The sequence below is a fragment of the Diplotaxodon limnothrissa genome, linkage group LG11 (assembly GCF_057381915.1).
Source record: "Diplotaxodon limnothrissa isolate DT_005_m linkage group LG11, D_limnothrissa_male_GT1.1, whole genome shotgun sequence".
Taxonomy (NCBI): domain Eukaryota; kingdom Metazoa; phylum Chordata; class Actinopteri; order Cichliformes; family Cichlidae; genus Diplotaxodon; species Diplotaxodon limnothrissa.
Window position 1 is genome coordinate 25,443,840 of NC_140606.1, and position 14,820 is coordinate 25,458,659.

At 41.4% G+C, this 14,820-nt stretch overlaps 1 protein-coding gene across 2 annotated transcripts; it reads left to right on the forward strand.

Annotated features, from left to right (window-relative positions):
• The first annotated feature begins 2,711 nt into the window (after positions 1 to 2,711).
• On the forward strand, positions 2,712 to 14,424 carry g6fl (g6f-like). 2 transcript variants are annotated; one of them, XM_085365445.1, is made up of 11 exons: positions 2,712 to 2,784; positions 3,659 to 3,991; positions 5,391 to 5,657; positions 5,965 to 6,000; positions 6,301 to 6,633; positions 8,968 to 9,243; positions 13,017 to 13,139; positions 13,349 to 13,422; positions 13,657 to 13,683; positions 14,065 to 14,111; positions 14,403 to 14,424. In XM_085365445.1, the coding sequence occupies exons 1-11, from the start codon at positions 2,712 to 2,714 to the stop codon at positions 14,422 to 14,424; spliced, it is 1,611 nt and encodes a 536-aa protein (XP_085221571.1). The 2 variants fall into 2 exon arrangements, with proteins under 2 accessions (XP_085221571.1, XP_085221572.1); XM_085365446.1 differs by having other exon boundaries at positions 8,968 to 9,224; positions 13,019 to 13,139.
• The last annotated feature ends 396 nt before the right edge of the window (positions 14,425 to 14,820 follow it).

Sequence of the window (14,820 nt, forward strand, 5' to 3'; positions counted from 1 at the left end):
ACTGCGTGTGTGACTGAGGTGATGTCATCAGGCGTCACAGTCCTTATCCTTTCCACCCCCCTCCGAAAAAAACAATTAAGATTAGCAATGGCAGGCGGGGGGGCTCAGAGAACAACTTGTTGAAATTGCTGAAAGAATTTTTCCCTGGAATACAACCTGCACCTAGATACCATCCAAACTACGCAGCAGGTTTTAAGTCAAGGCGAATTTATTTGTACAGCCCAATATCACAGATTTGCCTCATGGAGCTTTCCAATCTGTTCACCACACAGCACCCGCTGTTCACAGACCCCCGATGATGAACTGTACCAAAGAAGAAAATGGGAGGAAAGACACCAGAGGAGTGATCTCTCTTCTTTGACGGGCAGATGCGCAGTGGAGCTGGTGCGTAAAGAACAGAGTCACAAAATTTATGTGCTTCACTTTGAGGGGGAGATTTATTCCTTCAAAAGCATCAGGATGATACGGTTTTCACGACCCACTTCCAATTTTAGGGCGCTGCCAAGTAAAATAATCTCACCAGCAATTTGTGTAGACTACTAATTGTTGCAACAGAAAAGTGACTTACAACCTAAAACTATATTTTAAAAAAACACGCCAGAAAACAAAACAACAACAACAACAACATAAAGTTAGCTTACACAATTCCTCCGAGTCATGATGAAATAAAGCAGATGATGCTTACGCCCTCTGCTGTCTGCTTCCGCGCACAGACGTGACATTAGCTCATTTAAACCCCAGAACAGCAGATGCCAAAATCAATAAGCATTCATTAATGAACGACAAAATACGAAACCAGTGGCAGCCACAAAAATCAAATCACAAGGAAACAGCTTCTCATGTATCTATTTGCAGACTCCAGCACACTCATTGTTGATGAGATTTTTTTCTTCTACGGAATAACTTCCAATTCATTTTGCCCTATTTTCCTCTGAAGCAGGGTGCACACTAGCATAGCAATGGCATTATCTGGTTTAGGTCTAATCCCTATACCCAAGTGTTTTACAGCCAATGTAATTACATCTCCGTAAGTCCCACAGTTTAAACCATGTTGCCTTCTTCCTGCCGTTCTCTTCCTTTTCTCAGTTCCCCTCAAGCTTCTTATTTCCAGACTATTACTGAGATGCAAATTCTGAAGACGCTGATAGTGATCAGAGGTCAAGCAATGGTGTGCACACCTGAAAAAACAGCTGTAAAGTATATCTTTCTTTTAGACTTCTTTTCCTAAAAAGGAATTAATTCTGCCTCCTGGCTCTGTAGCACAGTGTTAGAAGACCAGCACAGTCATGGGAAGTGAGCGAAGACCACCCATACCTGCACTGCTGCTGCTAAATCTTATGCATTCATGGGAGAATAGGAGCTTTAAAGAAAGTCGCCACCAAATGGAGGGTTTCATTCCTTTTCCTTCCCACACTCATCCATTTTTCATACCCGTACCAAATCGACCTTCACACCTTCCACTTAACAGCCACTACCCACTTTCTTTACACAGTACCTCAACTCCTTTTTTCTCACCATCTCATACCCTTACACCTTCCCTTCATTTAAACTTCACTTTCCTCCCCTTCCTAATTTCTCCTTCCTTCCTTCCTTCCTTCCTTCCTTCCTTCCCTTCCTCTCTCCCTCTTCCCATGTCATTCAGTTTTCTTTGTCCACTCGTCCTTCACTCCTCTCTGCTATTCATCCCGTCCTCCATCCTCATGCTCTCCAGGGGTCTGTGGCAGTGATAATGAAGCCCATAGTTAACAGATATTAGCTCATTGGCAGTGGCTTCATTAGACAGAGCCAAGGCTTATGGTGATTATTTACCCATAGAGGAGGGGCCACAGGATCAGCACCACGTTCTTTGTCAGCAGCCACAGGCTTCTTTGAAGTCACACTGTCTCTGTTCCCTTGCAACACTCTCTCACACTTCTTCTCTCCCCGGGTTTTTTTATTCTGTCTGAGCACCTCTCCTTCCACATTTCTCCCCCTCGTGCTGCTCTTAATTTTTTTTCTCTCTTTCCCCGTCATTAGACACCCACAATACATATCTACTTTCTCTCCCTCTCTCTCTCTCTTTCACTATCTCTCTTCACCGCCCCCATTCACCCAATGGTAATTATGGAAAAATCTGTAATAGTGCTCAGAGGAGCTGATAATACCTTTAGCTTAATTAAAGACATTTATGGGATGTAAAGACATGTAGCCTAGGGGTTGCAGTGCACCCACACCAACCCAAGCTCTTTATTTCTCGCTTTTTCATCTCCCTCAATCCCTCACTTTCTGTTATTCTTATCGTTTTCTCAGTTTCACACACACATTGTGATACGCACATGAGTACATGCTCGTTCCTTTTGTCAAACTCGGCGTTGGGGTCAGAAGTTCTGTTACTAATTGCCCTGAAGTTCAGCTCGGAAGTGTTGTAAAACATCATACACCAACATTATGGTAATGCCCGTGTATGTATTTTATCAGCTCCATGCACACATACATGACTGGAATAATAACAGTCTTTTCCTGCTGATTATGTCCATTCTGGTTGCTCCATATCCTGTTCGGCTCAAAGATGTGCAGCAAAGTTGTTAAGATGCCACTCAGGCAAACCAATAATATTGGAGGATGCAGAAAAATACTTCTTGCTGTTCCGAAGAAGAGTAAGAAAGGTCACAGTGTCAAAGACAGAGACAACTGGTGCAGTGAGAGTGGTTTTTCTTTTCTTTAAATCTGTGATGGAGGCTGGTTTTCTCACCTTTATTCTTGCTTCCTTCTCTGTGGTATATTCTTGTCGCATCGGCATCACAGGTACGAACCAATTTCTGTGATTTTTGGAAGCACATTTTTTAACTGTACTTGAAACTATTCATGCTGAAAACACTGCCTTCATTTCCCAGCAATTACAGCTTTTGTAGTGCAAACTTTAATGAATTCACAGCTCTGAATGTAAATTACGATGATGAGTCACACCTAGCGAGGCTTGTTTTGTTGTCCCAGAGGGTCAATTTAAAAAAAAAAAAAACTATACCTACTGTATCTTTTACCAAGTTAAGAAGAAGGAAAAAAGCTTTCTTCTCTCCTTTTGCTGTTTGCCGTTTTTGCCACCTGGTCCAGTTTACCTTGCTATTTAATCCTATGCAGCACCGATATGCCCACAGTTATCATAAGATGGAAAAATCCACAGTATTTGTTTTTCTGAAATGCATTTTAAATTCATTTGAAGCAAATGTGAAGCTTTAGTTGTCTGTTTTACATAAATCGAGTTGTTATCTCCCGTAGTCTTTTTAGTGAAAAGTTCTTTTTGTTACTATCCATCCACAGCAGCACTACAAGGAAATACTGTACCGTCTGGGGAAACAAAGAGAGGAATTCTGTGCTAAAAAGACTTTGAAAGATAACCATTATGTATGACTGACTCTAACAACAGAAGCCTCATAATAGCCTCAGCTAAACTCATCTAAATCATTTTTACTCATAAATAGGGATGAGGATTAACTGTAATAGTTGCTTTTACTCTACATATGGCCATGTGTAGAGTCATTTCTTGAGTTGAAAAACATAATCCTGTCCTTTGCGCACAAGATTAAAAAAACTCGAGCAGTAAAGCAAGACTATATTTTCAATGCATTTCAGCTTCAGGAATTAATCTTTTATAATGGCAAACGTGTCTATTCTCCTTCAGATTGGAACGATGTTGTGGTGGTCAGAGAAGGAATGCTTACCACTTTGATCTGCAATGACACAAGTGTGAGAGGGCCTGTGACCATTAACTGGAAGGTGAAGCTATTTTGTACAAATGAGTGGAAATTGATCATGTTAGCCAGTACAAATGAAAGGATCTCTGGAAGTGCCTTGAAGCCATCCATGCAACTGACTGACTCTAACTTTAAAGACAGTGGGGTTTTCTCACTGTCTTTAAAGCCTGAAGCAGCAGACATTGGTTTCTACTCATGCTTGATACGACAACAAGAGAAGATACTTAAGGAGGAGATTATCCTTTTAGTCATCCTTACAGGTAGGAATAACAAGACGTTATTGTGCATTTGAAAGATACTCCTACTAACATGTCATCAAAGATTTTCAGATATATAAAGTATGCATATGTGTTTATACAGATCTATAAATGATTAAAGTTCCCCACCAGGTAATTTGTGAGATCTAAACACACTCATCATTAAATAATAATTTTTGTAATGCGGTTTTCAAGAATTCTCAGCATGGCTGCATGGCAGTGCAATGGTTAGCACAGCAAGAAAGCTGTAGGTTGAAACCTCCTGCTTGATTACATGAAGTTTGGATGGGGTTTTCTCAGGTACTCCATCTTCGTGGTGCTTCTAAATCAACTGTAGGTGTGGATGTGAGGGTTCTCCTTGTGTTTACCTTCCCCCCCTCCAAATTCAGTTCAGTTCTGTTTATATAGCACCATTTCTCCAAGTCACCACAAGGAAATTTACATTGTAGGTAAAGACCCTACAATAACACAATCAGATGACCCTCATGAGCAAACAGTTAGTGAGTGACAGTGGGAAGGAAAAATGTGGTCTGTCAGACCATGACGAGGGCTCGAGCCCACCACACCTAGCAGATAAGCAGTTAAGAAAACAGATAGATGAATTTCCAAATGTTACTACAGGACACAAGCTGCCACTGAAAAAGTCTGTTCTCAGTGTTTGTGAGTCCGGGCTTCAACAGTGTATTTTACCTATTGGACCACTGACTTTCAAAGTAGTTGTGATGTCTGTCCCAGATCAGTCTTCTGGGTACTCATCTTTAAGAATACATTTTAGGTACACTCAGAGAAACTTTCCACTTGAAGAGCTTTCATGTGTCTCTGAACATCCATCATTCTGTAGAGTCCCACAACCAGGAGAAGAAATACCAACTAAATCTTTTAGTGTAGGGAGACTTTAACTTAGTTGTTTTTGATTTTTCTGCGTTTCGGCTCCTCCATGCTGTCCTTTCCTTTTCTTTTAAATCTCTCTATGTCTTTTTTATACACAGTTCTTCTTCACAATGCTGCATAACTAAAAGAATATTATTTGCTTGATTTATAAATGACAGCAAACAGTATATGTAGGAAATGATCTTTTCTGCAACCACACTTTTATTTCGTAACATCTGGCACATCTTCTTAAGTCAAGTAGTGCACCTATATATGCAGCTCGCTTTACACTGTTTTATTTGAACCTTTAATCCACTGCATTCCAGAGGGAAACACTGGACTTTAAAACCCACTAGATTTATGTTGATAGTTACACAGCAGATAAATAATTTACTTGCAATCGAAATGAGCCTCACATCATCCAGATACAGCAATAAAAGGCTGTTTTTGCCTGCCACAATGAATGTTTGTTTAAATGGCTGGAGAATTAAGTGCATTTGCACAAATTAACTCTTTCCTGTCTCATCTCCAGTCAGCGTCGTCCCCGATGTACCCATTCCTCAGTACAGCACCCTGCGGCTGATTGCCAGCGTCACTCCTGACTTTGCCTTCACAAAGGTCACCTGGGCAGGACCTGGTGATATTACACTGAAGAGCGAAAAAAAGTCAAAGACCAACACTGTGGCCAAACTACCACAAGTTCTGAACAACAATGATGGTGCTTATGTCTGTATGGTTTACCCCCGGGGTAACAGCAGCAGCCGTCTCTTTGCTTTCAATGTGGATGTAACAGTTTCTGGTAAGGCTGACTGGAAGAAGAGAAGCCGTGCAGAAGCATTACGAGCTAGAATGCATTTGTTGTTGCTGTTATTGATGGTGCAAGTGGGCATCAATGCCAGAAACTCCAGCAACAGCATTATTTATTTAGAAGTCTTGTAGCTACAGTTCTTCAAAGTATTTACTTTTATAGACCAGTTTCAAGACTCAAAAGCAGAGTGTAGATCTGCACTAAAATCCAGCTAGTCCTCCTGTGAATATTATAGTTGCTACATTTATGTATTATTCATTATTTGCTTTTTGCCCCCCACCCAACCCCATCCCCACAGCTGACAAAGTGGCCTCATTCACCAATATAACACATGGTAAGTAACTCTGTAACACAAGCAGTCTGAAAGTCCTGTGTCAGCAGCTTGGTAATCAGGCAGAGCAGAATGCAAGAGCAGAGCTGAAGAAGTGACTCTCAGCATATAAGAATGTAATCCCTATTGTTGAAGGAATTTTTTCCCCTACTGTATCTCCATTTTCCCACTTTCTTGCTATTCTGTTTATAGTTTCTCTACCCCACTCTTCATGCATCCACTTTTTAAGTCTGAATTCCCCATCCACGTGTCTTCTTGGACAGTAATGTCTCCATATCTGTCCTCCTCCACCCTTTCCTGCAGGTCCTCTGATCTCCACTGCCATTCAGGCTCACACATCCTTCCTCTTAACCTGTCCTGGTGTTGTGGGGGACTATGTGCAGGTGAACTGGGTTCCTCCAGACACCAGAAATCAAAATAATATGAAGAAGGTGTTCGATTACGACCGTTGGAGGGGTACTCTAATGACTAATCAAAACGAGAAACTACAGATGGCTGGTCTACCCTACAACCCAGAGGCTGGGAGCTTTTCCTTTCTGCTTACACCTGACTTGAAAGATGGTGGCCTCTACGTCTGTGAAGTCTTGCTCAATGACAACGTTTTCAGCCAGAGGACGTCGCTCAGCGTGCTGAAAGGTACAGATCGGGGTCAGAGGGAGGAGGCAGTAGAAAGAGGTGGACTGGAAGGAATAAAACAATAGGAGCAGCTCCAGTGGGTCACTGGAGATTAGGACTGTTGGTTTTAGTGTAACATGTGTTAGAATGACATAAAGGATGCTGTTATGCAAGCATCTGTGATAAAAGAGATACATGGAAAGACAAATTGTCTTTATTCTCCTTGACACAGATTCTAGAGAGATTTTAGACTTTTAAATTTGCTGGACGAATTTAAGCGCTGCCTTCAAAATATATTACTACAAGCTTTGTAAACAGTTGATGTATGTATGTGTGTGTATATATATGTAGGTATGCATGGGTGGATGGATGGGTTTTATTTGGTCTTTTCATCATAAAGTATGCCATATGTTTTTGTGTTGAGCTGAAATCCTGCAAAGGCCATAACATATGACTCACTCATCATTTTCATACTCATCAATTCATTCAGTGACCTTTCATGTAATCGCTGGTGGCATCTCCATTTGTTATATTTCTCCACCTACTTATTCTGTTTTTATTATTATATTTTTTCATTTTCTGTACACTTTTAAAGCAGTACTTTGACATTAAATGAAACATGCTTATTCACTTTTGTGCTCGGGGTGACGTCATAGATCAAAATAACTTGCTTTGTTTGGCTTAGTATCTAACTGATGATTAACACAAATCTTTTTTCGGCTTGAAAATTTCACATTAATCAGGATATTGTTACAGAAAAATTCAAAATATAGCAATACACAAAAAGTAGCTACAGTTTTTCCAGACAATCAACCTCCTTCTTTTTTACGCCACAATTTTAGCTGCCATTTTTTTAGTTAATGTCATTGTTTTTTATCTTTGTCGTAGTTCTAAGTTACCCTGGATGTGGGAGGAAAACTTTTTAGGGTCAAAATAAGTTGGTCCTCTTTTTTTGAGAACTGTCTAGTTTGCATTAGACTGTGAGGTTAAGCCCATTCTAACAACGTAGATCAGTCTAAAATATGTTAATAAAATCAGCCTCATTGCAGCGTCTTTGCTTGCTGCACAATAAGTCCGAGTATGTTTAAGGCTGTTTGGCAAACCTTAGATATTTTTTCACTGGAAAAAACAAACAAACTTTGTTTAAAGTCTTTATACTAAACTAATATAAATGCCTCTTTTGTTCCTCTGCTAATACATTTCACAATGACACTGGACAATGGTGTTGAACTTACCATAGAATAAAAACCATATAAATTTGAAACTAAACTATGTGCAGCTTAGTTGCAAAGTCAGTGCAGGCTCAAAGAGTGCTGTAGTGAAAAGAGACTTCCTTCCAGGAGGCCCGTGTCAAGGTGTCATTTCTCCTGCTGAATTGTCCTTGAGCAAGACACCGACTTTTTCTCTAACCCAGTTCAGTGTTCCTACAGACGATGCACTCTGACTGCAGAATAAAGGAAGAGAAAATTTCCTGCAGCCACTGATAAATTACATTATTAAAGGAATAGACTGACTTTACACACATGAAAAAGAACATTTGCTCAATTCATAAATTTAAAGGAGGAAAAAAAATCAAGCAGAGTGCTTGTTGATTTTTATGAGTGTGCCTTGAGGAGTTTTCACACTTTGCAGAAGCACACATTATCACCCACATTCACCAAAGCTAATATGCACGCATACACCATGCCCTGTCATGGTGGCCTTGGAGGGTTTTACTAATCACAGTCCCCTTGGCATCCATCACAGTTGTCCAGACATGACCGGCCGATCAGTCACTGTCGCTGTCACCCTGCTTTACACATCTGCATCCCATACACACACACATCCAACCATGCACCACCAATGCACTAATCATGTGATGCACATATTTTTACCCCACCTCATTATAAGTATCATTATGCATGATTATACCTGCTGCCCTCCCACCAAGGCTGTAGGTGGCCCACACTGATCACGCTAATCAAGAGTGAAATGTGTGTGTTTTTTATGTGTGTGTGGATGGGGTCTGTGGAGCTTGATTACACCCAGATGGATTCTCATTCCACTTTGATGAGACACTAAACATCAGTCACAGTCAAGCGATGCATTAGCAGCAAATCAAGTTAATGAATATATATTATTTTGACCCTTCTCTGAATTGTTCTTTGTTTTTCATATCCCTTTACCTCATTACTCTCTATCTGTCCTTGCCCTTTTCTATATTCACACACTACCCTTTAACACACCTTGTTCCCCCCCGCAACTGCCTTTTCTGTAACTCATCATTCCTACTGGCTTCCCTTTATTTCTTTGGTCTCGTTCTCTTCCCATGCTGCCCTCCACTCATCCGCTTATCACTCTGCATCACCTCCACAGTTAAAATCAAGAAATATTCCTCAAAGATGGAGTTGATCTGCCTCTACTCGGAGCGGTCCCAGGTCCGAAAAGTCGAGTGGAAGCATCACAACGCGAGTCGAAAGCTAAAGATGTCAAGCAGCAGCCTTGGCAGCATCACCACCAGTCTGCCCTTGCCCATCACCTCTGACATAGCAGGAAACTACACCTGCGTTCTCCACCTGAAAAATGGGCAGGCCATTCAGGCAACACAAGCTATCACAGTGTCTCCAAAGGTTGTGCAGAATTTGTCCAAAGGTTGGTGTGTTTTCTGATTTTCTTTAGGATCACTATTATATAACACACAACAGTCCTGGCAGACTTCCTGTCTGCTTGGGAATAATTAACCATGAATGTGGATGCTTCCCGGATATCTGCTGCACGAAGCGTTCTATGGCGTATTCAAGCCAACCCCAGGTCAGCTCGTCTGCCAGAGAGCCTTGGGTTTACAGAGACGAAAGCTCATGACAGATACCATATGTTATGCTTTCTTAATGTAGCTAAAGAGGTCACAGGTCAAAGCTTCCGTACAAAAAGTCTTTGTGATAATATCCAGCTGAATAACTTAATGCATTGGATAATATTCTACTCTGCATTTTATTCTAGAAAATATAAAGCCATATAGGCTATTTTTTTTTCTCATCAAACTCACCCAGCTATCTGAGTATAAGAAGACAAGACCTTAGGACATCTCTTCCCACAAAAACTAAATAATTCAAGCTTATTGTATTGGTGGCTGTGGAGGAACACAGGAGGATGTGACAGTTGAATGAATCCCTTAGCAGAGATGAGTTCACTCCCCATAACCCAATACATCACTTGGGTTGAAGGCCCCCAGAGCTCATCGTGATGCATGGTGATGGTAAAGCTATAAGAATAATGCACAGGAAAGAACGAGCGTTGGAGGGTGAATGGCGAGTAGGAGAAGAGATGAGGCAGCAAGATTTTGTCTGATTGGAGTGGTCAGGTTGAGATACATATACAGTTGTAAGAGAAAGTTTTTGGACTTTTTGGATATTCTGATGATAAGCTAAGTCATGCTTATAGTCAAACACAATCTGACTCAATATGTAGCTAGAAGTTGCACTTTTTATGCACAGATTGAGCACACGGAGTAAATATTTAAAGTCTAGGCTGAGAGAAGTTAGGGTGCTTCTGTGCTCAGGTTAGACTGGAAGTGTGGGCTGGAGATGTGCCTCTTCTTACTAAATACATGCACACAAAGTCAGGTTACTGGCAAAGTCTGCTCTTCTCAAGAGAGACTGGCTTGAAGCAACTCTCACATGATGATGGCATCATAGAAGTGCATATTGCTAGAAAGGGCTCCAAAAGCATTTCTCTCAAGACATGGGTGTTCATGAGTTTACAAGAAAAACTGTCTGCAAGTGGAGGAAAATCAGGACTGTAGCTGCTCTCCCTCGGAGTGGGCGTCCTGCAAACATCACACCAATTCTGAGTTCTGACCTCGACCCAACTGAGATGTTGTGGTTTGACCCGAAGGGGGCTGTTCAATCAAGATGTCCCTGAAATACTGATGAACTGAAACAAGAGCGTCTCAAAGATGCGCAAGTCTCAGAAGCAGCCACAGGAAAAAAATCCACTGGAGATTGTTGTTGTTAAAGGGGGTTCAGCAAGTTAATAAATTCAAGAGTGTAACAACTTTCAGCCTGCACTCTAGCTGGTAGCTCTGTGTTTGTTATTATTTTTAATCAGATTTGTCTATAATTGTGACTTAGATAAAGATAAGACCACATTTTATGAGTAATCGCCTCATAAATTCTGGGAATTCAAACTATTTCTTGCAACTGTGTGTAGAATAAATATGACAAGCGTTGCATTTTTCCAGCATGTCACAGGGAATTTAGACTGAACAGAGTGAAAATTCAAATAATGTGAGTGTTGGATGACCTACATTTTTTTTCTGTTGAAAAGTGGCAGACTGCACAAACACAGCAATAGTGCAAGATAGCACAAAAAATCAAATCATGGTTAATAATGGATAATGTGACAATAAGTAGTGACAGTTCAAGGTTTCTGAACTGTTTTTTTTTTCTCTGGACGACATCTCGGGTAGCATCATTTTTGTGCTTTGAGCAGGAAGTAAGTGAAGCAAGTTTTTAGTGCACCAAACAACCCATATTTATATTTATAATTTTAGGATATTAACTGAAATGTAAGCCAAGCAGAGTGCATGGTGTAGGAGGTAAAATAACAATGCACTGTCAAAATTCTTTCACCGGTGGCAGAGTTCAAAGAATGCAGAATTGAACCAATTATTGTGCTGAGGAGCACACAACATACTTCAAATGTCAGGGATTTTCTGCAGTCATTTTCTATCTTCAGTTTGTCCATCGTTTGCAAAGCATTCAAGCAGTTCTTGAGGCACTCCTCCCTACAATTGCAATAATATAAATCACTCCCTACCTCATTTGAGATTAAATAGATGAGGTAAAGAAGTGGCAATGGGGGAAAGAAATAGTAAAGATATAGAGGAAGGTGAAAGAAAGAAAGAAAGAAAGAAAGAAAGAAAGAAAGAAAGAAAGAAAGAAAGAAAGAAAGAAAGAAAGAAAGAAAGAAAGAAGAGGACAAGTGGTCACGAGAATCTAGGGGCAGTTACGCCTCACTTCACTGTGCTCAATTACCATAATTCATGCGTTAAAGCTGGCATGGAGAACAGAGCAGGTCAGTCTTGGGGTCAGCTCTCACTACAATATTCCATTAGCAACCTCTACACTCACTCACCAATCAATTACACCTCACACAGCACATAATGATTGATTATTTTGAAGCTGGCTAAAAGCTGAGACACCGGGGCTAAGGTGAAGCCCAAGGGCCAATCCCCTTTCAAACAAAATTTGTGAAAAGTTGGTGAAAGTGAACTTTACTTTTCACCTTTTTTCTGTCCTTTGGAGAATCTTAAATGAAGGAGTTAATCATAAATTCTGCTAATTATGTAATTACATAATCAGTCTTTGCAGTGATTGAGAGTGAATGAGGCTTCTCTTGTGTAACCCAAAGACGTTTGTTAGATCTTACCGTTTTGTGCTCTGTCTACAGTTGAGCAGACAGACAACGGTGCGCTTGTTCAGGTGCACTAATTTACACAATCTCTGTGGAAACAGGCGCCACCCTGCTGCTTCCCATGTTGCCCGGTGGCTGTGTTTTGCAAGACTGATGTCACCGTCATTATGCAAACAATCCTTACAAGTTTGATCGCACGCATGTGCTCTTCCCACAAAATTTGACTTGTACAACAGTGAGCTAATGTTGTGCTTATGTAATGTTTGTGATAATCATGCCTACGCTTTTAAACCACCTGTTTTTAAATACTGCATCGGCCAGGATTGGCTGAAGGACTGCAATCCCCCATTGTTTGTCAGTTTGCCTAGAAGCTTTTTGTCGCTGGGATCAGATGTCAACGGAGTGCAAAGAAAAGCATCTCCAGACTTTACCTACATCATATTTAGAAAATGAGAAATGGAATAATTAGGGTTTTGTTTTTGCATAAACAGCTTTGTGTGGAAGTGGCATTTTGCTGAGTTTTTGTTGTTTGTTGTAATGATCAGAGAGTATCTGGTCTCCTTGATACTGCTGCTTTCCGTCTTCTCATCCACGCTTCAAATTGACAGCCTTTACTGTCCAGACGGAGGGTCTGTCAGATCGATGTCTTCGAAGCTGCTCTACAGACTATTCATTCTGTCTGTTAGAGTCTCGATTTCCTCGCCTTATTTCACTGCACCCTTTGTCCTTGACTGACAGCAGTATGATGCAAATCCATGTAACATGTTCAGGAAATTGGAAGTGCAAAATGTCCTAAAATATAGCTCCAAGTGTTAAGAAAAAAAGGTTCCCCCCCCCCCCCTGCTCGACTAGAACAAACTGGAGAGCAAACAGCAATAAGTTCCTGGACAGCCTTAATGTCATTCAACCGCACACCATCACCGCTCTCTGAGTTTTATATTAGCACCGTTCTTGGAAAAAATCATGCTTCTCTCTCTCTTTTCTCTTTCTCTCACTTTTTCCTTTTGTAGAGAGTGTCGATGACACCACCTCCTCCCCGCGCCCTTCTCTCACTGCTTTATTACTCCTGGTGCCCCTGGTTGCCGCAGCTGTCGGTGTGTTGCTATGGAGACAGAGACACATTTCTGATCGCGGTGAGTCTTCTGGCGTTTTCTTTTTTGACAGCTTTCCGTGTTCCGTCCATCTTTGGCCCCTGTTGGCTTCCACTGAGTGATCTGGGCCGTGACATCCTCTGGGGTTGTTGTAATGAATCTGCCCCCCACCCCACTCCCAGCTCCTCCATCCCTGTGCAGCCGAGTGTGTTTGCGTGTGTGTACACTAGTAACTGTCTTTTTGTACTCAGGTATCGAGCAGTCTCTGTCTGTCCACTCGGGTGAAGCAGAGAACATCTATGAGAATCCTGAAGATATTAGACAGGTGATGAATTCAACTAAATACCTCCTGATGATTTTTGCCCTCATCTTCCCCGCTTCTCCATCGCCCCTCTGGTATTTGCTTCCCTCCCCCTCCCCTCCCCTCCCCCCCTTTACCGTCTTCTTTCTATAGTGCACTTTTTCTTCCCTCGTCTGCTTCTGTTTTCCTCCGACTTCAAGTGTCCCTCCCTCTCTGTCACTTGATGTTCATTAAACCAGTTTTTTCCCCTCCCAACAGGCCCCTCCCCAGGGTCCAGTCTACATGGTGAGTTATTATGCACTCACACACATGCAGGCACTGTGCATGCATGTCTCTGTGCAAGTAACTGTGACACACATCTTCACTAGTGCATACAAAGTCTCATTCTCTCTATTGCACCCTCCCTAAGCTGTCAGCAGATACGTCTTCCTTCTCACTTCCAGTCTTCTCCTCTAATCTATCAGCCTTCACTCAGATAAAAACATTGCCTATCAACTGTCACCCTTACATTAGTGGTATTAACAAATCAATCTCATTACACACCAGAGGGACATAAATCTGGCCTGAGTACATCTTTTTATCCTTCTCCTCTCTGTCCCACTCCTTCTCACTCTCACTCACTCTCTCTCTCTCTCTTTCCCGTTTCCCCTTTCTTCTTTATGTCAGGATTTGAAGCCAAGAGGAGAGGATGATGTCTATAAAGAACTGGAGCGGTAAGCAAACACAGTTGCATCACCTGTGTGTGCTTTTGTATGTTGTGTGTTTGCACTGCCACTCATGTGCCCTTCACATTCTTCTCACACTCACCAATCACCCCAGCCTGAAAATCACTCTGACACTGTGGCATAATATCACGCCACGCGCTGACAGGCAGCACTCCTTCACCCGTGTGCTGTTGTTGCGTGGGCTGTCTGTGTTTGTGTTTAAGGAAGAATAAAAGAGACTGGGGCACTAGAGATTTGTGTGTGTGTGTTTGTGAGTGTGTCTTTGCATTCTGTTTTCAGATACGAGCAGTGTCAAAGCTGATCACCTACCCACATCTCCCCCGTATCCAGCTGTCACATCCGCTCAGCTCCCAGCTGCTGCAGAAGGCCTTTTTAAACACAAGTAACAGCCAAATGTCAGAGTTTGGATTTAAAGAAAAACTTCAGTGCTTTAGGGACATGCTACACAATTGTTTAAATGTTTTTACTCTATTCTAAGCTATTGTCAAGTAGTAAAGTTAAAGCATTCTTTACTTAAAATGCTTCAAAACCTGTCACCCATGTATAGCAGTTGATACAGTACCCTACTTCTGTATGTCAAATGATCTTTTCATGAGTTTCCTTGCTGTCAGTCATATTTGCTGTTTTCCAATTTTATAATCTTCTGCAAATAATATATGTACCAATAATTTTATTCTAATTTATATGTATACTAAAC